This window comes from Phaethon lepturus, unplaced genomic scaffold (genome assembly GCF_000687285.1).
Source record: "Phaethon lepturus isolate BGI_N335 unplaced genomic scaffold, ASM68728v1 scaffold4615, whole genome shotgun sequence".
NCBI lineage: Eukaryota > Metazoa > Chordata > Aves > Phaethontiformes > Phaethontidae > Phaethon > Phaethon lepturus.
Genome location: NW_010541048.1, coordinates 57,786 through 82,857, shown reverse-complemented (window position 1 = coordinate 82,857; position 25,072 = coordinate 57,786). Strand labels below are relative to the sequence as shown.

At 36.5% G+C, this 25,072-nt stretch overlaps 1 protein-coding gene across 1 annotated transcript in view; it reads right to left on the bottom strand.

Moving 5' to 3' along the window:
* Positions 1 to 25,072, bottom strand: part of SMCHD1 (structural maintenance of chromosomes flexible hinge domain containing 1) — a 76,534-nt gene that overhangs the window by 2,094 nt on the left and 49,368 nt on the right. Inside the window, exons 29-44 of the mRNA XM_010287605.1 lie at positions 24,869 to 24,948; positions 23,179 to 23,336; positions 19,517 to 19,632; positions 19,003 to 19,064; positions 14,497 to 14,584; positions 13,960 to 14,091; positions 12,530 to 12,682; positions 9,000 to 9,126; positions 8,710 to 8,829; positions 7,261 to 7,346; positions 6,086 to 6,208; positions 5,606 to 5,796; positions 4,695 to 4,804; positions 3,851 to 3,921; positions 2,279 to 2,450; positions 151 to 309 (exon numbers count right to left, since the gene is read on the bottom strand). Coding sequence (XP_010285907.1) covers positions 151 to 309; positions 2,279 to 2,450; positions 3,851 to 3,921; positions 4,695 to 4,804; positions 5,606 to 5,796; positions 6,086 to 6,208; positions 7,261 to 7,346; positions 8,710 to 8,829; positions 9,000 to 9,126; positions 12,530 to 12,682; positions 13,960 to 14,091; positions 14,497 to 14,584; positions 19,003 to 19,064; positions 19,517 to 19,632; positions 23,179 to 23,336; positions 24,869 to 24,948 — 1,948 coding nt within the window. The remainder of the gene's footprint in view (positions 1 to 150; positions 310 to 2,278; positions 2,451 to 3,850; positions 3,922 to 4,694; positions 4,805 to 5,605; positions 5,797 to 6,085; positions 6,209 to 7,260; positions 7,347 to 8,709; positions 8,830 to 8,999; positions 9,127 to 12,529; positions 12,683 to 13,959; positions 14,092 to 14,496; positions 14,585 to 19,002; positions 19,065 to 19,516; positions 19,633 to 23,178; positions 23,337 to 24,868; positions 24,949 to 25,072) is intronic.

Below are 25,072 nucleotides of genomic sequence, written 5' to 3'. Positions count from 1 at the left end.
TTCCCTAAAATGAGATGTCTCTAAGCTCTTAATTAATTTTAACAATCTTCCTTCATAGTTTGACTGTTAGTTTGTAAGAGCATAATACATCTGGATGAACTTAACAGTTCTCCTCCTTTAGGTCACCAAAAATATAATACAATAACCTACCCAATTTTTGTTCTATTAGCTTGAGACTTTTCTCTTGTTCAGCAAGTTCCTGCTTTTTCTTTTGCATTTCTGGAGTGTTAAGTGACTGCAAATGTAAATCAAGGTCCTTATTCACATTGTCAAGTTTCACCACTGCTGCCCGGTATTGCTGAAGAAGATCTAGTTGAAGAAAAAAATAATAAACCACGAAACAGTAAATAAGTGGTTGTTTCGAATTAGAAGGCTACCAAATACAACCCAGACGATGTATAAGATTCAGAGGAAAACATATCTTTCAAAAAGCACTACTTAAAATAACCCACCCAAACTTACAGTAGACCAGTGGCTGCTCTTAAAATACTGTAAAGACAGACTGATTTCTCTTTTCTTTTTGAGCCCATGTCTTAGATCACAGTAAAGTACCAGCAAACTCTGAAAATGATGTGGCAAACAGGTATTTCTTTACACATCTTGTTGCTTGTGTGCTCTGAACTGAATGCTCTGCCATTAAGTGAGCTTGTAGAATGTTTTGCTTTTAGTGCTGCAAAGCTGAAGCTTGTATTACTAACTTGAATTCTAGTCCACCTTGTGGAACAAGGGAACATTTACTGAGTTTCACTTTGTCCCACCTATGGAAATTTAAACAAGGAGTCAGCAGCAGACTCAAGTAAACAAGGGCCTATTTTGCTGACAAACTTTGTTCCTCTTTTAACATGAAATGAAGAATTTTTCTTTGTGTAGGCATCGAATAAATATGTCAAGTAATAAAGAAAGGGTTCAAGCATGTTAGCCCAGGTTCATTCATTTTACTTTGTGGTGAATATCAGGTAGTTTGCACAAAGCTTAACTGAACACTAAATTACCTTACACTTGCCACAGGGTGAAAGTGCTCACATAGATAGTTACTACAGTCTGACAAAAGGCACTGTAAATTCTTCGTATGGTTTATTTTAGAAGTATCTTGTTGGTGTGATCACAGTTTAAGTAACTACGTTCCTTTTATGCTACAAGCATAGACAAAGAGCAAGTCACAACTAATGTTAAGGCTGAAATTCAGTTCAAAACAAGTCTTGTGTAATAAGGTGCTGTCCTTTATATGGAATTTCACTATTACTTTCCTTTAAATGTCTAGTAACTATCCAAGTGGAATTAAAACATGCCGTTTTCTTCTACCATGATTGCTCCTGTACTAAATTACAGACAATTCCAATTTAATTCACACTGGGTAGTAATTGAGTTCAACAATTGAAAATGTGCTGATAGACAAACATAAAATGTGCTAAATCCAGCATATTTTAGTCTGTAGCTGAAATGCTTACTGTGTTTTTCCTACATGGAATGTACTACTGGTCAGTGTTAAGTAGTTTGCTCAGATATAGGACTACTTCAATACGTACATATGTACTCTTGTTCTCCCCCCACTCCTCTCCACTGCAAATTTCTAGGAATACTGTCATGGAAAAACTTCATGTCCTTTCTTTTGAAAATTAAGTATTTAAGAACAACCTTATTTGTGAATAAGACTTTTCAATGTTTTACAAATCAGTCAGGTCAGCTGTTACATGTCATAACCTGTCATCTTTTAACTTCATTTATGAACTGTTGTGGTTTAGCTTTATTCTGAAGGAAGAATCCAAGTACATCATAAAAATGTATGTGATCCCACAGGAAATATAAGTTATCTTCTTGATAGAGAAATAATGTAGATGATGATGTGCATGACACTGATGAGAACAGGAACTTTCCTACCACTGCTTCATAGAGCTTACTTGCACAGTAAGAAATTCTAAATTGATGTATGATGTTTATGGAGGAAAAAGACCTGAAACTTCTGTTTTTCAAGGAATTCATCAGCTCAAGCTTCTCATGCCTGCTTTTTGAATAATTCCCATTGTGTATATTCTTTCTTTAATAAGACTAAGAAAAAGCAGGAATATCTCATGATTATTATTTTTTCTTTAAGGAAATTTAATAGCTATCAACTTTTAAGAAAAGGGAAATTCATAAATAGGACATTGCACAGGTCATACTTCTTAAAATAACTTTATGCTAAATCGAAGTTTTCATTTTTCTGTTACATAAGAGAATAACAGAGAAGCAAGCAATATAATTTTGGAAGGTCTGTGTTTTCATGACTTCATTAACCCACCTATCTGTCCAGAGAAAGTAGAGTAAAGTTTTGGCATGGGTGCTCCAAATACCATTCCTCTGAGTTTGTCCATTGGAGGAGCTTTATTCTGAAGGCCTCCAAATTTTCCATTGCTGCGAATCCTGTCTCCTTCCCTAGTCAGCAAAGTAGGGCAATGTGTAATTTTTACAACCTACACAGGTATAAAAAGTGATGCTAAATTAGTAACTCCATGGAAAAAGCTAATTATCAACATATACTATGAAGTAATGCCAATAAACATTAGTGTTGACAAGAAATGTAAGCACTTATTCAATTATTTGATGAAGATTTTTTTTAAATGCACAAGACTTAAATTCCAAGGATTTATTTCTTGTAACATATTGAATAAAACCTCCATATAGTTGATGAAATTTACCTGTGGTGACTGAAACAAATGGAGTGACAAACTAATCAAGTGAAATGACCACATACACAAACTCCTTTTTCTGAATGGACACAGATGGTCAGTCTCCTGACACTGATTAACAACTTAGATCTGACTCTCCTGTCTCTTCTGTTTGATTTTGCAATAAAAAATATATACCTTTTGCTGCAAGAAGCACATACAGTCTTCACAGCTGAAAAACAGTATCTATTTGTTCACTTGATGGACAGCGAGATGGTTATATCACATCATGAAAATTAAAATATTAATGTCAGTCATCTGTTTTTTACTATGATTATATGTATACTTCTGAGATGCTCTTTGGAAACATTCAAGACAGTTCTTGTTCCCAGTTACCAGCTAGCAGTAGCCAATAAAAAGGGAATGGAATCACAGAGTAAAAGAGCTGGTAAGGCCCAGAGCACAGAGCAGGAAATCCATGTTGTACTGACTGTGAAAGAATGAAACAGGCAACCAATTTTAGATGCCACCAGAGGTTCCTTGTTAACTTGTTGTTCTCTTAAGAACAACCCTGCAGTACAATTTCTTATACTTCGGAGAGAAAAAAAACCCCAATAATATCCACCCCCAAGAGCTTAATATATAATCAGTACTGTTCTTCGTTCTCATGCAGAATCAGTGTTTCAATTCTAGCAGACTCATAAACTGAAACAAAGTGCCCAGTGTCAGGACTTCCTCAGAGACTCTTGCCTGCTAAAACATTTCCCATTAAACCTAAATAAAATGGGTCAGAAAAAGGTCTAGTTAGTTAGTTTCACATCAAGATTTTAGTGGATCTGAAATTTGATCATGTGCCTCAGACTCCTGTGTTTTATTATACATACAGGTACTAGGAAAGTACTGAAGAATTTGCATTTGCATAACCCTCAACAGCAAAACTAAAAATGTTTATCTTTAAAAGCACGGTCCCATGCTTCATGGCCAGATTCACATAATGGAATTTGTTGAATAAAGGTAATTTTGCCAGTGCCAACAATAAAGATTTCATTCACTGTTAAGTGCATCGAGACTTACAGACACTAAGCATGCTTACAGCTAATGCAGCCTTAAAACTTAGCAATTATTGTAGTAAGTTTGTAATGTATTAAATATGTCGCTATACAATATATTTGTTTTAAAAAATATCAAGAATAATTGAATCATACCTCTTTTCTGTAATGGTTGGCAGCATCCAAGTTATCTATAATGATAGTGTCACCCAAGAGCATCCCAAACACTGAAAAATGCAATTTTTTGAACCATGACATTTCTCCGCAACAAAATAACTTGAGTTTTGAAAAGTCAATTCTGTGGCATCATTATTACAGCTTTTCAGATAAATGCAAGGGAAATAGCATGTGCATGATCTTTTTTCAATGAAATTTTATTCCGAGATTCAGGTAAACATGCAATCTTCTGTTTTCATCAAAGAATTAATAAAGAAAAAAAATAGTATGTTTAATTGCCTTATGGCATAATTGACTGTATTTTCCACCAAAGTACTCTCTTGATATCTTACATTTACATTTATGAAAACACACATAATAAAATCCAAGGTTTTAGGAAATTACGTAAATGATAATTTTTTTAAGTCCTCCTTGAATGCTGTTCTTGGTTTCTTAATATTCAATGGGTTATCAAAGAAAAAAAATTCCCAGGGTGATGATCCAACTGGTTTTAAGCCCTTCTGCTAATAAAAGACTGTTCTATTTAAAGTCTAACGTGATGTAGCCTTGCATAAGATATATCAAGCAATGTGTTTAAGTTCCCCCAGAAAAGTAATAGCCTATTCTGCTATTGAGGGACACAAAGAAGAATTTATAAAGCCTCTGATAATATCTAACTTTCTGAAAATAAACTGGACTAAAAATTATTTTTTATTAACAATAGAGAGGAATATTTCAACACTGGGAAGCTGTAAAGTAAAATGAAAAACATATTAAACTAATTACAGACTCCAACTCTCAATATAAGAAAGAAGTTATGGACAATTTCTTTAACATCATTTACCTGTTTGACACTGCTCTACATTATCTGGAAATGTTAACAGATCTCTGGCAAATACAGGATTTCCAATAGGTCTGAAGCAGATTTTTCCATTTCTTAAGTGAGGTAAAGGCCTAATTAAAGAAAGGAGAGAATGAGGGAGAAGAGAAAAAAGTAATTTGTCCCTATTTCATTATTGTTTCTCACACTCTAGTCAGAAATATCAAACTGAATTGAATGCATCTTGACACTTCCACATTAGGTGCTAAATGATGCCAATAGTATCTGAAATTCCAGTTATATTAAAGATGTGTTAGTGAAACACTAATTTGTAATGAGACATATGTCCAACAAATTCACAGGACTAGGTTTACGGACAAGTTTTAATACACTATTTTATAAAAACTGAGATTTTGGACCTTATAAATACATCTGCACATCAGATCTTTTCTAAAAGGCATTCTTAGCAGCCATCTTCATAAGCAAATTATCTTCAGGCACAGAGTTATTATATTTTCCTTTATCTTCCTGGAAACCAAAACAGCAGAATGAACTTCTATTACTACAGATGACTTTTAGAGAATGTACTCCGGACTTGGATTTTTAAAAAAGTTAGAATTTGATTTGAAGCACTGAAATTATTAAAAAAAAAGTTCCTGCTCTAGAAAACATGTAGAAATGAAGACAAAAAAATAGGCAGATTGTGTTCTCTTTAAGAGAAACACCCTATTAAATAAAGAACAACACACAACTAAAGATATAAAGCTAGGATTTCAGCTAACATTTCAATGACATTACTGTTGCTATAATTATGAAGCCAGAAATTTTACACTTCGAATTTTTAATAGGAACCAAGCTTAAAAAAGAAATTAGACAAAAAAAGAGTTAAGGAAGTATGTAATACAAATGCAGAAGTTTCATTGTTTTCTCTCTACCTGTTCCAATCAGGAAGTGTCTTCTTGTAAATAGAATCAAGGGGTAACACCTGTTGTCGACCATGAGTTTCATCAAAAATAGAGCGAGCGGCTTCAGTAGTCAGTGTGACTACGCAGTCCATGTCACTTGCCAAATGCCAAGAGATAACTTTTGCTGCTTCATTATCCTCAATTTGTGCTAAGTGTGCAATCTGTACCAGAGAAGTTATAACAGTCAAAATAGAAGCCAAGACTACCTCCCCTTTTCACAGAATAATGGAATCATTACTGATCACAATCATCCTACAACATGAATCAGACATTTAATTCCCCTGTTGATGGCTCTGTTAGAAGAGATGGTCATCTGATAGGTTGAGAACGCTACCTTCTTTTTAATACTCCTCAAAAATTACTTGCATATTCAGTTGACTAATTTTTCATCAGTACCACTTCCTGGAACCAACAAAAACTCATTTGAAGGCTCTCAGAGAGAAAACTCACCTTGCCTAAAACATCCTGGTTGCCTTTTGGATAGTTTGGGAGCGTACAAGTTCGCCTTGGCTGTTTCATTACTCCTTCTTGATCCAATATCTTTTGTTTTATAAGAGAATCCACATACTGAAGCTGATAATTAAAATTTAAAGTTAGCAAGCATATATCATTGGGCTGAGCTGCAGAATTAGTTACTTTCCCTGTTGTCAACCAAGTTCCTAACAAAAAACATTCATTATTTTATGCAGACTCTTTAATATATAGGGGATCACTGCATAATATCTCTGAGGAGAGCAAAAAGAGGCACACTGCAATTGTAACTGAACTTTTTTATTACTATTTTTTGAAAAGACTTTCAGAGAGCTTTTCACGAAGAGCTACCAGAGCTTGATTAAAGCCAAAACTGAAGAAAGTTTAAGACAGTAGGAAAAGGCAATCACAAATGTACAAAAAACCCCCACATTTTAGAAGGGGACTATGTCCAGGCCTGAAAAATTTAGCCAGCAGGGGGAACTTGGGCATCATGATTGCAGAATGTGTATAATTTAATTTCACTGATTTGTGATTAATGACTGTAACACTTGTTTTTATGTAAAGATATTATTTACTGAAGATAACTGTTAATTTCTATGTTTTTCCAAAATGTTAGTAATTTGAAAATTTTCATTAAAAAGTTTATTTAAAATAGAATTGTATCTTTATGGGAAATTAGCAAAAGGGTACATTGCCCTGAATCTTTCAAACTTACTTTTACATCAACTTTGGCAGTAAAATATGAAATTCACTAATTCTCAGAAGTGTTTTCCTTTGGTCTACTAATGCCAGAATACATCCAGTGTATATTGATCAGCCTGCAAAAACCCGTTATTAAAACTAGCAGTACCAGTAACACAACTGGTAACCTTAGCAGAAAGGCAAAAACAGGATCAGAATACAAAAAAGATGTTTTTCTGATTACTCTAGCAGTTTCTTTAAGAGATAATCACTAGCAGAACAGTAGAAAAAATTTAATTTTGGCATCGATCTACAGATTTTCCTCATGGATTAAATTTGCAGGGTTTCAATAACAGGTGCTTGTGTATATACTAGTGTGATTCCACAATGTTATATAGTGATACCAATTTCATAGTAAGATTAAATTTATTTTTAAGATGTTATGTAATTTAGTAAGAAATAAGCCATACTGTGTTTGTCTGTGGTAATTCAATCTGGTGCTTTTTCAGTTCATTCTTCAGGTGAGTTTCTCTTGTTTCAGCTTCTTTAACCTGACCTGAAACCAATAATAATATTAGAAAGCAACAGAACTTTTCTTACAGAATTTCTTACAGCTTTTCAGAATTAAGCCACCCACAGCTGATAGTATCTACTTCTCAATTTCAGCACAGAATATCAGGATTTTCCACAAAGATTTGTCCAGCTTCTAAGCAATTTCAGCAGCTGCCATTTCCTTCAGCTTCAGGAAGCAATGGGGCTAGTCCTTAGATCAGTCTGAGAATGTATGCTCTTTTTTTCTTTGCATTCTCAATTATCTTTCCAAATGGTTCTCCACCAGGCAAAATGGCAAGAAGGAAGGGAAGGGAAGAGTGGTAGCTGGCACTACCCTCTTTTGTCTCTTATACGGAACACCACTTTCTGGATGCTATTTCCTCAACTTCCATATCTAAACCAATTTTGAAAACAAATCAATAAACAGGTGAGTTGCTTCCCAGTCTCTCTATTCAAATAGATTTGTATTTGGAAATGTTATTTAAGCATAATATACAATGTCGTGCACTAACTTACTCTCTACAGATGTGCAAAAATCTGCAAATATGAAGCAAAACTTTTTGCCTTTCACACTGGAATTCAGGAATTTGCATCCATTAAAAAAACAGGCAGTAAGCAAGTAACAGAAACATAGCCCTGTACTAAAATTACAAGAAACAGCAGCATCTTCTAGTTGCAGCGTGCTTTATTTACATTTAGTGATTACTTACAATAAAAATTCAAAATGTGTCTATTAAAACAGGATGATACAAACAAAAAAATAATGCAAAGAAAACGTTTCCTTCATCTCTCCCATTCCCATAAACAACTGTCCTCACACTGCTCTGCTGTTTAACAGACTTTATAAAGGATTAAATTTACTGAAGAACATAAACAATGGATAGCTACACAATACTTTTGAATAGCGTATATAGGGTCAAATGTAGGGGACAAAAGTAACATTTTGAAAATGTAAGACTAACTTTTTGAAAAGGATTATCTATAGTTCATTCCCTAAAATAGTTTTTAGGTAACTGTCGAATTTCCAGATGGATGAGCAATCACATATCCATTGCAAAGATGGGAGCGCAAGGTGGTCATGGAAAAAAGAATCAGACCACCAACTTCAATGTTTTATTCCTCCTTTTGACAGTTCTGACATAAGACATTCTACCTCAAATCAAGACCCTTTATAGGTAGGTCCATCCAAATAACTAGATGCTTCCCTGATAATGCAAAAATGTAACTCCCTTACGCTCCCCTCTAATTACTGTATCTCATGATTTCAATACTGATTTTTCTCCCCACTTCTATATTCTCAAAATTATTGAGGGGAAAAAAAAAGTTTAATTCCCAGGAAACTTATTTATGTATTTGATTGAACTTACATTTCATTTCAGTTACAAGCTGATTAGTAGTATCAAACCAATTTCTGTAAACACCTATGGACTGAGATAATTGGTCTCTCTCCCTTGTAAGTGATGCCATCTGTTGCTGCTTCTTGAAATCTACAGAAATAAATATAAACCTTTTTAGAAGAAAATACAGTAACATACTCAGTTGGTTTAAACATCAGCAAAAATTGACTAAGCTATTACACAGTTCTGAAGAAATGTTATGGATCTAAAAATAGTTGATTCTAAAAAAAAGCAAACATTTTAGAGTAATTGAAACATACCATTGTAAAACATAAATGACAGACGGTATGGTTCCAAAGGCTTTTTCAAAGCTGGCAGATCTGGCTCAAATACAAGAATATATTCAGTGCTATCTCTTCCAGGACTGTTTTCAGCCAGCACTAGATTCTAATAAAACAAAAAAACATGCATAAGTTTATGTTCACACTTGAGGTAATACACAAAATAAAATAAACATTCTTCAAATACTAAATCTTAGAAAGTTACCTAACACATGATGTCTATACATATTACTACAGTTTTAAGTATTGGCTTGGAAATGCCTTTTATACCTAATAAAAAGAAGCAAAATACAAAGATTTAGCAGTAACTATTTTATTATTTAAGAACTAAGTTCATCATTTTACCTGTTTAAAAAGCCTTATTATTTTTGGCTATATATTTAAGAGACATGCTCAGAAAAAAATATTATCTGCACTGTCCCATAAGCAAGATTTCCTTGGATGTACTTCATTCAGCATGTGAACAAATGCAAAAGAAACATTAAAAAGAAAGACCCAATGCATAAACACAGAGAAAGAAAACCAAACTATTCCCAGTGCTGAGTTAAAGTTACTGCTGTTACCATGGAAGTAGACAGCAGGTCCCAAATGAATGCAAAGTATCCAAACGCTAACATAAACATCCCATTTCTTATCAATTCCTTATTGAAAAGGCAAACTAAATCCTTCACCTTTCCTTACAAACACAGGAAATATTATAAAACCATAAAGAATGGTAAACAAATAAAATTAGTATAGGTAATATCTAAATGCGCTGTTACTTTGGGAAAGGTATCATGCATAAAATGAATAATGCTTATAATAAAACTCATACTGTTTCCACCTTTAACATGTAGAAATTGCTACTCAAGTGGCCAAATCAAGAGAGAGGTGGTTGCAGCCTAAAAGAAGAGATAGATATATATAACCTTCAAAGATAGTCTTCATGGCTTTCAAAAATATTGCAGCTACATATTTAATCAGAAGTCTGCAGTGGAAATACCTTTTCCTTAGAAAATTTACACTAATAAAAATCTAAACATTTTCCTTCATAAAACAAGCTTAGTATTCCTGAACCTCAGTGTAAGGGTAAACATGTCAGGTTATCAGCTTCATTACATTGATGCTAACTGAACATGATTATAAACAAGGTGGAATAATTTCAAGATATTTGAAAAAACGCTAGTGTGTCGTCGTCCCCGTTACTAGTCATATGAAAAGTACATTGCATCACAACCAACAAATCCTTTCCACATGAGTTATGTGAGTTGTCTGAAGTCAGAGAACTCAGTATAAACTAGACAACTGAAAACTGCCCAAAGAGGGCAAGAGATATGGGATTCACTGAAATGGAATTATTCCTGACAGAAGACTTAGGAACACAAGTTACTGTCAAAAGCAGTAGGAGGATCTCATCAGATTGTAGTAATGAGAAAGCAGTAGAATGCAAACCCCAATCTCCCCAACAAACCAGGAATATATAAGTAAAAATAAAAAGCATCTGCTTCCAAAAAAAAAAAAAAAAAAATTTCCAAAACAAGCCAAACAAAAAACCCCCAACAACCAACAAACAACCAAACATGCCCCTCCCCGCCCCCCGCCTCTATAGGTTGTTAGCTTAGTCACTGAAGCATTACGGTCAGAGTGACTCAACAGCAAGTTACTAGTACATGGAGATAAAAAAAAAATATGTTATTTCTACATCGGTGAGGAGTCTGAGAAATTATCCAGTAATATGATCTGAACTGCCTGAGTCCACTCTATAGGGTTATTATTCCCCTCAACAGTATGAAGTTTTAAACACTGCTTGAAATTTCAACCACAGTTGTAAATGCAAGATTTGTGGAGAAATGTGCTATATTATTAGACCAATGCTTATAGCTGACCTCTTACCTATACTTTTGCACTTTTTCCCACTCCACCTGCCCGAGCAAAATGTGTTCACAAACCAATTGATTTATTACTCCTGAAACATGATTGGGGAACAAGAGAAACTCGGAGTACACCATAAATTAATTTGTATTTTAATTTTATCTGATACCTCTATTCAGTCCATGCATTTTATTTTTCCAGCTTGTTTTTCGTACATATTTTGTCACTTTTCCTTATGGATCAGAGTAGACCAGAGTTTGACAGATTGTGCAGTGAAAAGTGTTTACCCATGTTAACTGGATGTTTCTGTCCTTGACAACAGAGAATTACTGATGCTGCGTCATTAAGTTTCATCTATATACATGCTGATGTACTGAATAAAATATATTATGAACATGTAGCATCTGTAGATTTTAGTGATTCTACTGGGCTTTTATTGTGGTGATTTCCAAGATGTACTGGGAGATGTTGTACTTGTTGCTAAGGCAGTGTCGTCTGCCTCCACCTGGCACACACTGATGCTCGTCCAATAAATGAGTTAGAAAAGGTGGCTGAGAAAATGTCTTCAAAAAGTTGAACCCTCCTTCAGTACACCTGCTAATTGTTTCAAGATTTCCATATATTTCACGCTAGTCAAACACATGACAACCTGAGGAACCAAATTCTTATATCATTCTTCAGCAACTTAAAAAAAAAATCTTCGTGTGCCTATTTCACCATGTGAATAGTCCTATTGACTGAAGTTCTCTGTGGGCTTTTAAATGACATATTGTGACTATGCCACTCAGAACAAACGTGTGGCGCTGCACTCAGACTTTTTTTTTTTTTAATGTGTGTTGAACAGTTTTTGATTTTGTGTATGCGCATGTTTTAACTTGTGTCTTTTACATTATACTTTGTAACAACTGTTACAGATGGGACTCATAGGTTTTAAAAATTCAATCTGTATTTGTTGAAGAAAAAGGGACTGTGATGATGTGACTACAATATGCAGTACTTTCAGAGGTCTGCATGATGCCACGGTCAGAGATTCAAACTGAAATAAGGCAAGCATTTTTAACAGTCAAGGGCACTATTAACTGAAATAAAGCATAAAGAGAAGTGGCAGTTTTATCCTTAATTCTTCAAATGAGGCTAGAATGCCTTTCTGCAAAGTATATATAAGCCCAGTTAGCTTGCAAAATGTAAAGAGAACCTGGAAAATTTTGTTGACATATATATGAAAAGGTCAGACTAAATTATCTTAAGATATTGCAGCAACATAGTATTATAAATAAAATGTAAAATACCGCTAATATTAATGGTTTAACTAGAAACTGGTAAAGTGTCATTTACATGTGAAATTCAAAGGAGGAAAACTTATCCTGGATCCCCCTGTAAGACCCAGTCCCTAACTGAGTTTTTGAACGTACTTGTAGACTTCCCTCGCTTGGCAAGGATAATCAGTTTAAAGAACATCTGTCTTTCAGGTTTTCTGAAAATCAGCAACCAACCAGAGAATAAATAATTTATCTGCTTATCAGTAAGAGAAGGCTACAATATATACTAACCCTCCACAAACCATGATGAGGTGTAAGATCAGCCTTGAAACTGTAGGAAAATAGGCCTCATTAGATCCACTGCTCATGGAGCTAACTGTGTATTTCAGTCACACTTACAATTTGAGCTGATCCTCTGTCAAATGGAAACTCAATTGTACTGACTTTCCCCTGAAACTGCGGGATCTCTATATCATCATCTTCATTGGGGCTCTTAATTTTTGCTATTATTCTGCCAACTAGATCAATTCCAGTGTGGTTGTTGTATTCATCCTGTAAGTAAAAAAGACAAAAAAGTTAGTTTGGGTCATGAACTAAATAATCCATTTATACACTCCATTGTGTTTACATAGCAAGGTGCTGGGAGTGGGGGGTCAGTAGGGTGCTCTCTGTGAGGAGAGCCTGGGCCTGCCCTGTGCCGGACACAGCTGATGCCAGCTGACTCCAACCAACCCACCGCAGGGCACAGCTGAGCCCCTCAGCCTCAGTGGTGGTTCCTCTGGGAAAATATACTCAAGAAAGGGCAAAAATTCACAGAAGAGGAGAAGGGGAAGAAAAAAAAAAAAAAGAGCAACAGCAGAGGGAACAGCAACATAAGAGAAGAAAGAGGTGGGGAGGAGCTCCAGGTGCCAGAGCAGAGATTCCCCTGCAGCCTGTGGGGAGGCCACGGTGGAGTAGGTATTTCCCTGCAGCCCATGAAGGACCACAGTGGAGCAGATACCCACATGGCAGCCCATGGAGGACCCCATGCTGCAGCAAGTGCACTTCCTGAAGGAGTACAGCCTGCGGAGAGGGCTCATGCTGGAGCTGTTCATGAAGGACTGAAGCCCATTGAGGGACCCACACTAGAGCAGGGAAACTGTGAGGAGGAAGGGGTGCCAGAGAGGAGCTGTTATGGACTGACTGTGACCCCCCATTCCGCATCCCCCTGTGCTGTTCAGGGAAGGGTTTCTAGGGATGGGACATCTACCACCTCTCTGGGTAGAGGACTCTGGAGCAAAGCTGAGCCTGGGAAAGGGTCGAGCGGAAGGTGTTGCTTTACATTTTTTGTCTCTGTTTCTCACTACTCAAATCTATTTTAATTGGCGATAAATTAAATTAATTTTCCACAAGTTGAGTCTGTTTTGCCCATGGTGGTAATTGGTAAGTGATCTCCACGTATCCTCGTGAACATTCAAAGTTCAGGAAACCTTATTTTTAATAATACAAGATTTCTAAGAGAAACTACCTCCTGAAAGAAAAATCACGGAGAGAAACATCTGCTGTATGTATAAGTGTTTTCCCACTAGAATCTATTCTTGAAACATTTTTTTCCTGTGACAACAAGAAATGGGTTTCAATTGAGATGCCTGACAGCAAGGATTGCATGTTTTAGCTTTGGTCATGTGTATGTAAATAAAACAAGATGCACCTGGAAATCACTGATTTACATATTTTTTGTAAAGTTAATCTGCAAAGAGAGAGCAGCAATGCCTTACAGCAAAATTACACAATTTTTTAGCAGTCTTATATATTTCCCTAATTATGATTTTGTATTAAAGTATAGTTACCATTACGTGGAGGTATAAATCCTTGACCAGTGTACGGCTAGTAAGAGTTCGAACATTGGAAACTGCTGGAGTAGCTGGTAAAGAATCAGGTAACAAGCGTACAGGGTCATTAGGTACAACTTCAACTATAATCTAGTGGAAAAAGAGGAAGAATAAAATAAAACAAAACAAAACAAAGACTGATATAATTCATTGCAATTCACCTGCACATCATGCTCGAAACATACTGAAACAAATGCATGTGGAATTTACTGACAATCTTTAAAATAAATTAGCATGGCCATAAAACAGTTCTATAAGGTTGCAAATTATGCAGCTCTGTTATTATATTAGAACTATATTATAGTTCTAAAAGCCAATGAAAACGTATTTTGATAATCAACAGTTCGAAATCAGTAACTACAAAAAAAAAATTTTTTTTTTCAAAGCTTGCATGTTAAACTATTTTCATTCTGAATCGACAAAGTAATAATATTTCTCCCAGATAATTCTGTATTACATGTTCTTGGCTACATGAAATTAATTATAGATTCAAACCTGGTCACTGCTGAGCGTATTTGTCTTATCCATTGCAAAGGTAAACTGGATACCATAAATGCCCACTCTCTCTGGAACCACTTTATCCCTACATAATTCAAAAACAAAACGCAAGCGAGTCAATATTGAAGTGACAAGCATGTAAGTACACAACTGAAATTCTGAGTAGTCCTCCAAATCAGTTAGAGAGACCTGTTAAGGCATGACATATTTTATACTCCTCCATAAAGCTGTTCCTTCAGCCAGAACACCATGGAAGTTTCTCAAGAACTAAACTAAGGCTTTTGCAAGACTGGATGAGGAAAGTCTCCTCCAAGAGTTTGTCTCTGCTAGCTGACAGGAAGCTTGTCATGGACCTGTTATTCAGAAATCTGCAAGTGCAGATGGAGACTGGTGATGACCTCAGGGGTCCATACTGGGACCAGTACCCTTTAATGATATTGACAGTGGGATCAAGTGCACCCTCAGCAAGTTTGCAGGTGACATCAAGCTGAGTGGTGTGGCTGACACGCCTGAGGGACGGGATGCCATTCAGAGGGACCTGGACAAGCTGGAGGACTGGGCCCATGTGAACGTCATGAGGTTCAACAAGGCCAAGTGCAGGGTCCTGCACCTGGGTCAGGGCAACCCCCAGTATCAGTACAGGCTGGGGGATGAAAGGATTGAGAGCAGCCCTGCTGAGAAGGACTTGGGGGTACTGGTGGATGAAAAGCTGGACATGAGCCAGCAACATGTGCTCGCAGCCCAGAAGGCCAACCACATCTTGGACTGCATCAAAAAGCCAGCAGGTGGAGGGAGGGGATTCTGCCCCTCTACTCTGCTCTGGTGAGACCCCACCTGGAGCCCTGCGTCCAGCTCTGGAGCCCTCAGCACAGGAAAGACATGGACCTGTTGGAGAGGGTCCAGAGGAGGGCCACAAAAATGATCAGAGGGATGGAGCACCTCTCCTATGAGGACAGGCCAAGAGAGTTGGGGTTGCTCAGCCTGGAGAAGGAGAAGGCTCTGGGGAGACCTTATTGCAACCTTCCAGTACTTAAAGGGGGCTTCTAAGAAAGATGGGGACAGACTTTTTTAGCAGGACCTGTTGCAACAGAACAAAGGGTAATGGTTTTACACTAAAAGAGGGCAGATTTCGACTTGATATAAGGAAGAATTTTTCCACAATGAGGGTGGTGAGACACTGGCACAGGTTGCCCAGAGAGGTGGTAGATGCCCCATCCCTGGAAACATTTAAGGCCAGGTTGGACAGGGCTCTGAGAAACCTGATCTAGTTGAGATGTCCCTGCTCGTTGCAGGGGGTTGGACTAGATGACCTTTAAAAGTCCCTCCCAACCCAAACTATTACATGATTCTATGATTCTGTGAAGTCTACCTCATCTCACTTTCCATTCAACGACTTTTCATAAAGCTACTGAAACAGAGCATAGAGATATTTAGATCTGCAACAACGACAAATGCTCTCCAAATTTAATCATTTGGCTTGAATTTACAGAAAATCTGAGTAGTTAATGCCTTCTCTTACTCATAAAGTGTACAAAATTAGGTAACTTGGACCAGTGGCCAAGCTTGGCTATAGTGAGTCAGAAAAGAGTTTTCATTCTATCTTACAGTGTTCCAGAGCGCACACTCCTGGCAAAGAACCCCTAACATCAAAGTATGACAGGAAAACAGACGCCTGCACATCTGCTGCTACAAACAGAACTTCATCTAGCAAGAAATGCCACACAGCACCCAGAAGACTGCTGCAGTGTTTAGCAAGGGACAACAGTGACTTATGAATGCTTAGAAACTTCCGAGGAGATGCAAACAGTCTTTAACCAAGACTCAGACATTCCCCCGAGAGGATGACTTGTGGCAATCGTGAATTGTTTAATGAGATTTTTGTTTTCAACATACACCATTTTATCTGTTTTGTCAATAACATTAGGCAATTTCTTTCCTCTTATTTTGTTTGGGAAGGAGTAAGATGTAAGATTCCCTGGAATGCTTAATTTGCAAAAAAAAAAAAAAATCCCCAAGCTTTACCTACTTTTAGAATGGGCCATGACATTTCCTTTTTGTATTTCATCTGGAGTAGGAACAATTCTACCTTCTTTTCTGCATTTTATCTAGGTTAAGATGTAAAGTAGCATCTGCTTTTCAGGATGAATTAAAAAACTCAGTTGTAAATAATCTGCTAAGGATCTCATGGCTGAACACCATTTAACCAGCCATATGCTTTAGAGGAAGAAGAAATTGCACAATTGTTATGAAAGTCGTAAGACTGCATGATAGCATCCATGTAACTGATTTGTGTTAAATAGATGAAAACCATCTGTGACTGTGCCAAGGAAAACTTTAGAGAAACCAGGTGGTAGACAATGATATCACAGACACCGGTAGCAATCAGTAATATGTACTTTCCTACAAGGGCTGCAAATGGGTAGTCTCTACCTACTGTCTGTTCTTTCAGATTTTTCAATAAGGTAGGGAGTTTTAATTCTGGACATTTGTGGACAACTAGTAAACTACAGGTACTAATGTTGAGATTTTCATAATTCCATATTCAACTCTACATAGGTTAGTTTGTATCATACTGACTACCACAGTACTTTTCACAGAACACTTATTAGCATGACTGCACATTGGCACATTCATTCTAGTTTTCTTTTTCTGGAGGTACAAATATATGATGCAGAGTGCCTTGTTTTGATAATATTTTAGGGAGTTCTTATGTTTTAACAACACCTATAATTAAGAATTTCTCAGAAAGACCAAGGTCACAGAAATTCACCTCATACTTGGTGCAAGTCTGCAGTGATCTCTGGTTTCTGGAGAAGTTAATTGCATAACCTTGGACTAGCCACACAAAGTTCTGCTCTGGTAAAAGCAAAACTGCACCCTTATTTGGGAGTCTTGTTGTGCTACAGCTGCCAAACTCAACCTTAGAAGGCTTTAGAACCTTGAGTGCCTTCAAGGTAAAGACAGATCCTGGTAATTATATAAAAAGCTACACTTAATTAGCTTTTTGAATTAGCTGTAATGTCTTGAAAAAGCCTTCACAGACAAATACATCGCGTTGTTGTACACCATCTGAGAAACTAAAAAGACTGATTAAACAATGGTCTTATCAGCTGTCTTCCCAGATGGGATAGTTTCTTGACTGGATACGACAGAGGGAATTGCAGATGGAGGTACATTTGCATTGTATATCAAGTTGGGTCAGAACCCCAGATTGGAGCCTCAGCCTTGCTCCTCAGGAAAAAAAATGCATTGAAGACTTAATACTACATCAAGGTCTTGAAAACACATAGGTTCCCAAGGATTACCAATTGGATGCCTGGCTTCCTGAACGCTATTATGGACCTTGAAAGGGAGGAGAGCCACAGCTGAGAGGCAAGTTAGGAAACTTCCTATCACCTCTTACAGTGCTGCCACCCAGATGCTCCTGGAATCTTGACATAGCTGAGCTGCAAGCAGCCTTCTGTTCCTCTGATGCAGGAACCAGGATCAGCTGTGCAATAGTGGTATCTGCTGCATTAAGGTGATCCTCAAGTCTGCTTTCTAAAAGCAGAAGGAAAGTCTGTTCCTAGGAGGCAAGAGCTTGAATGAATAGCCAGTACCACAACTATTTAACTGATCCCATAGCATGCCTGCCAGGAATGGATGGATGTAGAAAGAATGTGGCAGTCAGGCACTAGCTTATGATGAACTCTATTGCTGCTGCCTGTCATCTAAGATACCATGTCTGAATAAGTAACTCAAAGAAAGACCACTAAACTGACAGGGCCATGGTCATGGTTCAGGATTAATACACAGCTACAGAAGGTATTAAATCAGAGTTAACTCCACTTTGTCCAGCTTGCAATTCTACAGCAGTTGAACATAACATTGAAAAGAATTAAGGAATGTTACTAGCCAAGTGACACGCAGATGTTGTAGAATCATAGATCTCTGGGTTGGAAGGGACCTTTAAAGGTCATCTAGACCAACCCCTCTGCAAGAATCAGGGACATCTTCAACTAGAGCAGGTTGCTCAGAGCCCTGTCCAACCTGACCTTGAATGTTGCCAGGGATGGAGCATCTTCCGCCTCTCTGGGCAACCTGTGCCAGTGTTTCACCACCCTCATTGTGAAAAATTTCTTCCTTCTATCTAGTCTAAATCTACCCTCTTTTAGTTTAAAACCATTCCCCCTTGTCCTATCACAACAAGTCCTGCTAAAAAATCTGTCCCAATCTTTCTTATAAGCCCCCTTAATTGCTAGCATTTCTCATCATGTATTCTAATATATTATCAGACTCCTTTCTTCTACTCTCAGATTAAACAAATGTGAAATGTATCTAGGGAAGAATTCAATCTCATGTTCATTGCATCTTGCTAATATCTTTTACCATTTCATAGCACTGTATCATACTCATTCTGTAACAGATTGTTATTATCAAAACCTAAAGCTCTAGTTTCTATTTCAAACTACTGATGCAACTTACTGTACAAAATACATAATTAGAAAATAAATGCTGCTATACCTGAAGTAAAAGAAGCCATCTTCCTTATCATCCTTCACTTTACTACAGCTAAATGTTGTAACCTGAAAAGAAAGATGCAAAAACTTTAATGCAATATACTGAAAGTTAAAGTACCTTACTTGTAATATGCTATCAAGTTTTAATAGTACTGACAGCATACAGAAATTCAATGAGGTCACCTATAATTTAGATGCTAGCTTCATATTCTTAATACTCTGAATCTTTTCTTTGCAAAATTCAGAGTGACAACTTTTAACAGTCTCCCTGCTATTAGTTAGCTTCTGCAGAGCAGTAGCATTTTTCTCCTTACTGTAGCCTTGATATTTGAACAGTCTGACAACTTGCAATAGGACAGATATTGATAAACAAGTATGATTCATATGTAACACTTGTTATTTAAAACCTAAAACAGTATATTGATCCAAGTTAAATGAAAGAAAGTTTCTACTGCAAATATGTTTGTCCTATGCTGGCATTTTGATACAAATTTTGAAAACACATTCTGATGACTTACATCAACTGGTATCCTAGTTCCGCTGCACTGTGCTTCCCACATTTTCATAGAAATCCGTGCTGGATTAATATTTTTAATAATGTTGTCATCTTCAGAAAGAACACTAACCATAAAATCTGTAGAATGAAAGACAACATTTTTTCAAGATTATTTTTATTCATAATTAAGAAGATCTAATTCCATGAATTCCTGTGTTTCCCTCATGCCTAGAGGAAAAACACATAAAATCTACATTCCAAACAGAACCCAAACAACAAAAAAAATTAAAACCAGATATGGAAAACCTTCTCTTCCTAGCCCTGCAATTACACCTGATAACAATTCTTAGAAAAAAAACCCCAACTACTTTATCCAACAATTGCTTAAAAAAACCCCTCAAATTTCAAGTCTGCCTTTCCCAGATTATCATTCTTGCCAAAACAGCAAGCCAGGCTTCTTCTTGCTCTCAGGAAAGAACAATCACTAGTTAGTTAAGTAGCTGATTCCTTCCTTCAAGGACAGGTATTCCAGATATCCCTCTTCCTTCACAAGTGCTTTAGCCATTGAACTACTGGATAGAAAGGCGCAGTAGTTGGAAAGAGACTGTACCAACACCACTACCATTTTCCCCATCTATTAGCCACATTAATATAAAGAAGGACTCAGGCTGTGAATCTGAAGCTGAGTTTGGCTACTTCTTACAGACTAATAGCACATACTTAAATCTGTTAGGTAGGATATAGGGATATGTTTCACTCCTCCGTTTGCTGTTGGCTGGTCCTGCAGTCAAAATACTTGCCATTTTATATCCTGATCTGAAAAAATTTGCATTTCCTACATATTCCATAGAAAGTTTAGTGGTCTGAAGGAAATGGAATCCAAACTAGAATAAAGCTACCCTTCTACTTGAAAATGTGAACTAAGCGCTATGACACTATGGTTACAAGTGGATTTCAAGCATGTAACTGAAGCTGCACTGCTCACATTGAACTGAATTTTGCAGTTTAAGGAAGGACTGTGCTTTAATGTGTACGAAAACCTCAGGCATGACTTCCTCCAAGATCACAGTGCCTGCCCTCAGGTGTACCTGAGTTCACCAGTAAATCCAATCATTAGCATGTTAATTAAATATGAAGCTGTTAATAAGGAATTCATTATCTAATTTTATATAAAAAATTAATGTATATTATGTTATCTCCTGAAGCTGTTTAATTCTCTTCCTCTCTCAAAACCTGATTTATACTACACACTACATTTGAAAAAGGTCTATTTGGCATGGGGGTTGGAACTAGGTGATCTGTAAAGGTCCCTTCCGACCCAAACTACCATGTGATTCTATGCTTCTATAGTATGCTTCCTCCAGGCAAAACTAAAACACCTTGTGAGTTTAGTCAAGTTCTTAACACTGTGTGGAGTATTTTAAAGAACAAAAACCTCCTTCCATAAAAATGTTGGTTCATCAAGTTATAGCAGTATAGTTATTATCTTTGAATATGAACCTTCTTTGGTGAAGAAACAAGCCCCCACACCATAAGCCTCATATTTGTGGGAGGGTGGTTGAACACTGGCACAGGTTGCCCAAAGAAGTGGTAGATGCCCCAACCCTGGAAACATTCAAGGTCAGGTTGGACAGGGCTCTGAGCAACCTACTCTAGTTGAAGATGTCCCTGGTCATTGCAGGGGGTTTGGACTAGATGACCTTTAAAGGTCCCTTCCAACCAAACGTGTTCTTATGATTCTATTCTGCTTCTCAAATCCTAGTACTATAATTTGAATAGAAGTTGTATCTATTTCAGACAGGCTTGAGATACAAATGGATTTCTATGAAGATCTTCTGATGTTTTGTCACCTTTAAGGGATGTAAATACTTCTAAATTCCGAGATGATAAACAGAGGAGTATAGCGAATAGGTGGGGAAAAATTCAGATGCTTGTGCTGAAATCACATCGTGAAACAGCAACAGTGAAAACACTCCTTAGATAGACAATTTTTTTTTGTTTTAAGTCCACCTAAAGGCAAAGGGAAAACTGAAGTATAGGAAGGACAGTGTCCTGTAACAGCTTACTTTAAGAGCCTTTGGTTAAGGAACTTGCTCAAAGTGCTCTAAGAAATCAAGTACTCTATATCAGCAGGATCACTCGCATTCACAGTTGTCAACTCCTTCAAACACATTTGCAAGGCACCACCTTCCTGTCCAAAAGTCACATAGTTCCCAACCTGCCCCTGTTTCTACATTTATCCATGTACCGACTTAATTATATTCCTTATATTCCCGCTCAGTATTGAAACCGTATCTTCTGATCAAAAGTTTCCCTGACCGCTCCTGAAGCTTTTTGAAAACTGCATCTGATTTGTCACCTTAATTTATTCCTTTCAAATAAAAGCCAAATTAAATAAGATTAGCATATTAGAGTTAGTAACCTAGTAATTTCATGCCTAAATTAATTTGTAATTCTTAAGTGAATACCATTCTGTATTGTTAGTATTTACTTCATCAAACAGGTCTAAAAATCATCTACTGAAGATTCAAAAGTGCTTTTTTTTTTTTTTAAAAACTAAGGATGGGATCAAATAGGGTAAAAAAAAATTACTTTGGAAAGTACCTTACTCTCCTTCACAGGTACCACTGACAAAATACAGCAGGCTTCCCAAGTCTCAAATGTTTTTTGGTTTTTAATTTCAATAAATTGTTACTGAAGTTTTTTTTTTCTTCCTTAGTATGATATCATATTTAAAGTAACAGAACCAACTTGCTTTCTATTTAACTTATTTAGACAGGACTTCAGCTTCCTGAATACTATTTTTGTATCATGACTTTTGTACTTTAGTACAAAATGTATTACTGCAAATTAAAAAGGAAAATTTTCTGGAAGAAGGGCTAGTAAATTTGTATGCTTCACTGGCAAATTCAAGAACTGTATCTTCCATGGTTATTGTAAGGAAGATTTATTTCCTGAATTAATGGAATTAAGTTAGTATATGTCTCTTATTCATGTCAAAGTTTCCTTATAGGAAAAAGCAGAGGTTTAGAATTCTGTTTTGCTTTTAGCAAAAGATGTTTCCTCATGGTCATAACCTGCTCCATTTTATCTGTTTTCCTTATTGTGAATACTACTGGGATACAGAACTTTTTTTTTTTTTTTCTTTTATAACTCAGCAGCCTTAGTTAGAAAGCAAAGATCATCCTTTTGTGAGAGAATACAGCAAGAGAGAAGAATATTTTGTACTGTCTCTGATATACTTCTGATCACTTTTTGGTTCCTCTTGGCTCACAGTTGGCCTATAATTTCATACCTACCTCCTTTGTTACTATTCCACAGAAAATAAGATGAGGGAAAACATGCATGAACTAGCTCAGATCATCTTTTGGGAAGACCAAAAATTGAAATATGGTATTTCACTACGGACAGAGAAGAAATTCTGTAGCTTTACCATTTATAGTCAGATAAAGCAAATAATTTGGAACAAATGAATACGAGGTCTTTTGAAATGCTTTCCAAAGATGATGTACATATCTTTTCTCTCCAAGTGTTACAGAGGCATCTCAGATATGGTTGTTACAAAGAACTGAGGCAAAACAGACAAAAGTAAGAAAATACACTAGGAGAATCATCAAAATAGTTTTTCATAGGTTTACAGAGCTCTTGAGTGATTGGTTTCCACCAAAGAATCCATATACTTACCAGGGAAGGTACCTCCTGCTGGAAATGAAGCATTTTTGTCATATTTAACATTCAAGCGGACAGGTTTCTCAGGATCTGGTAGGACATTTAATGTGATTATAGGACAATCTAATGTGGTCTTGTTGTATGAGGCTTTAAGCTGTAAAGTGTGCTCTCCCCTGAAATATACAGAAATCATAAAAACCATTATATCTCTTCTGAAAAGACAATTTTCAACAGACTTCAAGTCTGAATCATGTACATGAAAGCATGATAAAAAAGCCCTGTAAGTTACCAGTAGTAAAGGGAAGAAAAAACCGTGTTAATGCAAAGTTAGACAAATAAAATCATAAGTTTAAAATACTTTAAAGATATTAGCTTATTAAATTTAATTTTGCTTTAATATTCATTAGCTTGATCATGTTTCACTACCCATCTGTAAAGACACTAGCAACTACAGCTTTGCTTTAAGTTGCAGAAGACAGTAAAGTGGAAAGCAAGCACAGCTAATTAAAATGCTGTCTGAGGAGCATTCTGCTTTGACAGTTTCCAAAGAGTCAATCTGTGTACAACTAGCATCTAGCAAAGTGCATTGCAAGTACATAGTGACTTCATTGCTATAGAGCAACTCATCTTTTTTTTACAGTATTAAAAAATTGAAACGTAGGTTTTTAAACAGAACTGGGAATACAATATTTAACTGCATAGAGGGCTGTACTCCCCAGCCAGTTTTGATTATGCTATAAAACATAGGACGTTACCGCTGAGTACACCTGTTTCTAACCTCCAGTAATAAATTGATAACTAATATTGATCATCCTTCTTCCAAGATGCAGGCATTATAAATACACTGAGCACCATCAATAGCATTTATAATAGATTTTCTTCCAAATGCAAAATAGTATTATGGGTCAAATCCTGCAGATATGAATACAAAAATATTAACTGCTATGAAATACTTCATAAGTTTAAGAACAACTACTTTCTTCTTGCTTCTAAGCTACCTAAAGCCAACCTAGTCTTGCAAGAAAAGCTCAGGGATACAGGGAGTGGGTAGCAGGACTGTGAACATGAGAAAGATACAGAAATAATGAATTTGAAAAGTCAGATAGGACATATGAGGGTAAGGGGAGCCAGGGTGACTGTCATGAAGAAGCAGGAGCCACAGGACACACATCTGCAGGGAATGAGATTTCATTAGTTCTATTGCAAATAAGAAAAAATAATTATATATACTTAAAATTCTTTTGGACACTTCACCTAATCCTTTAAAACAATGGCTTGCACCCAGAGGAAGTGGGGTTTCAATACTCCTAAAATGTGTTCCTGCTTTGAAAGCATAGTGTCTGGATCAGGTCACCCAAAGGCTGTACATTTCAAACATTTTATGTGGTTTATGACACCACCTACACTACGTGCAGGTTGACAATTACAAGCCGTGTTTTACCATGACCAGAAAAAACAGGATTCAGAAAATTAGAGCAGCAGCTTCTCAGAAGACCAAAAGAAGCAGCTATTGAACTTTATTTAGTTAAGCACTTAATTTCTTAAAGCTCACTATCTGGTCTTCCACCAGCATATAAATAATAAATGTTTGACCTTAGCTCTAGATTAATTCTTGGTAGGTACTTTATGAAATGCGCAGCTTAAATACATCTAGCAAGCGACATTTCAGAATTCAATTTTTTTCCATATAGTTTTCACTACTTACCTAGGTGCATGAATACTAATAACTCCCAGGTTAGCCCTACCATTTTCATCTGTTTTATGTTGCTGGTTTGAAGGAACAATCTGTCAAAAAAAATATTTTTTTATTCTTTCAATGACACAAAAGGAGTATCAAGTCTTAGAATAAAACGTATATCTCATTTGCCTGCATACTGTCTTTCCATTTGAGGAATAGTTTCGTCGTATT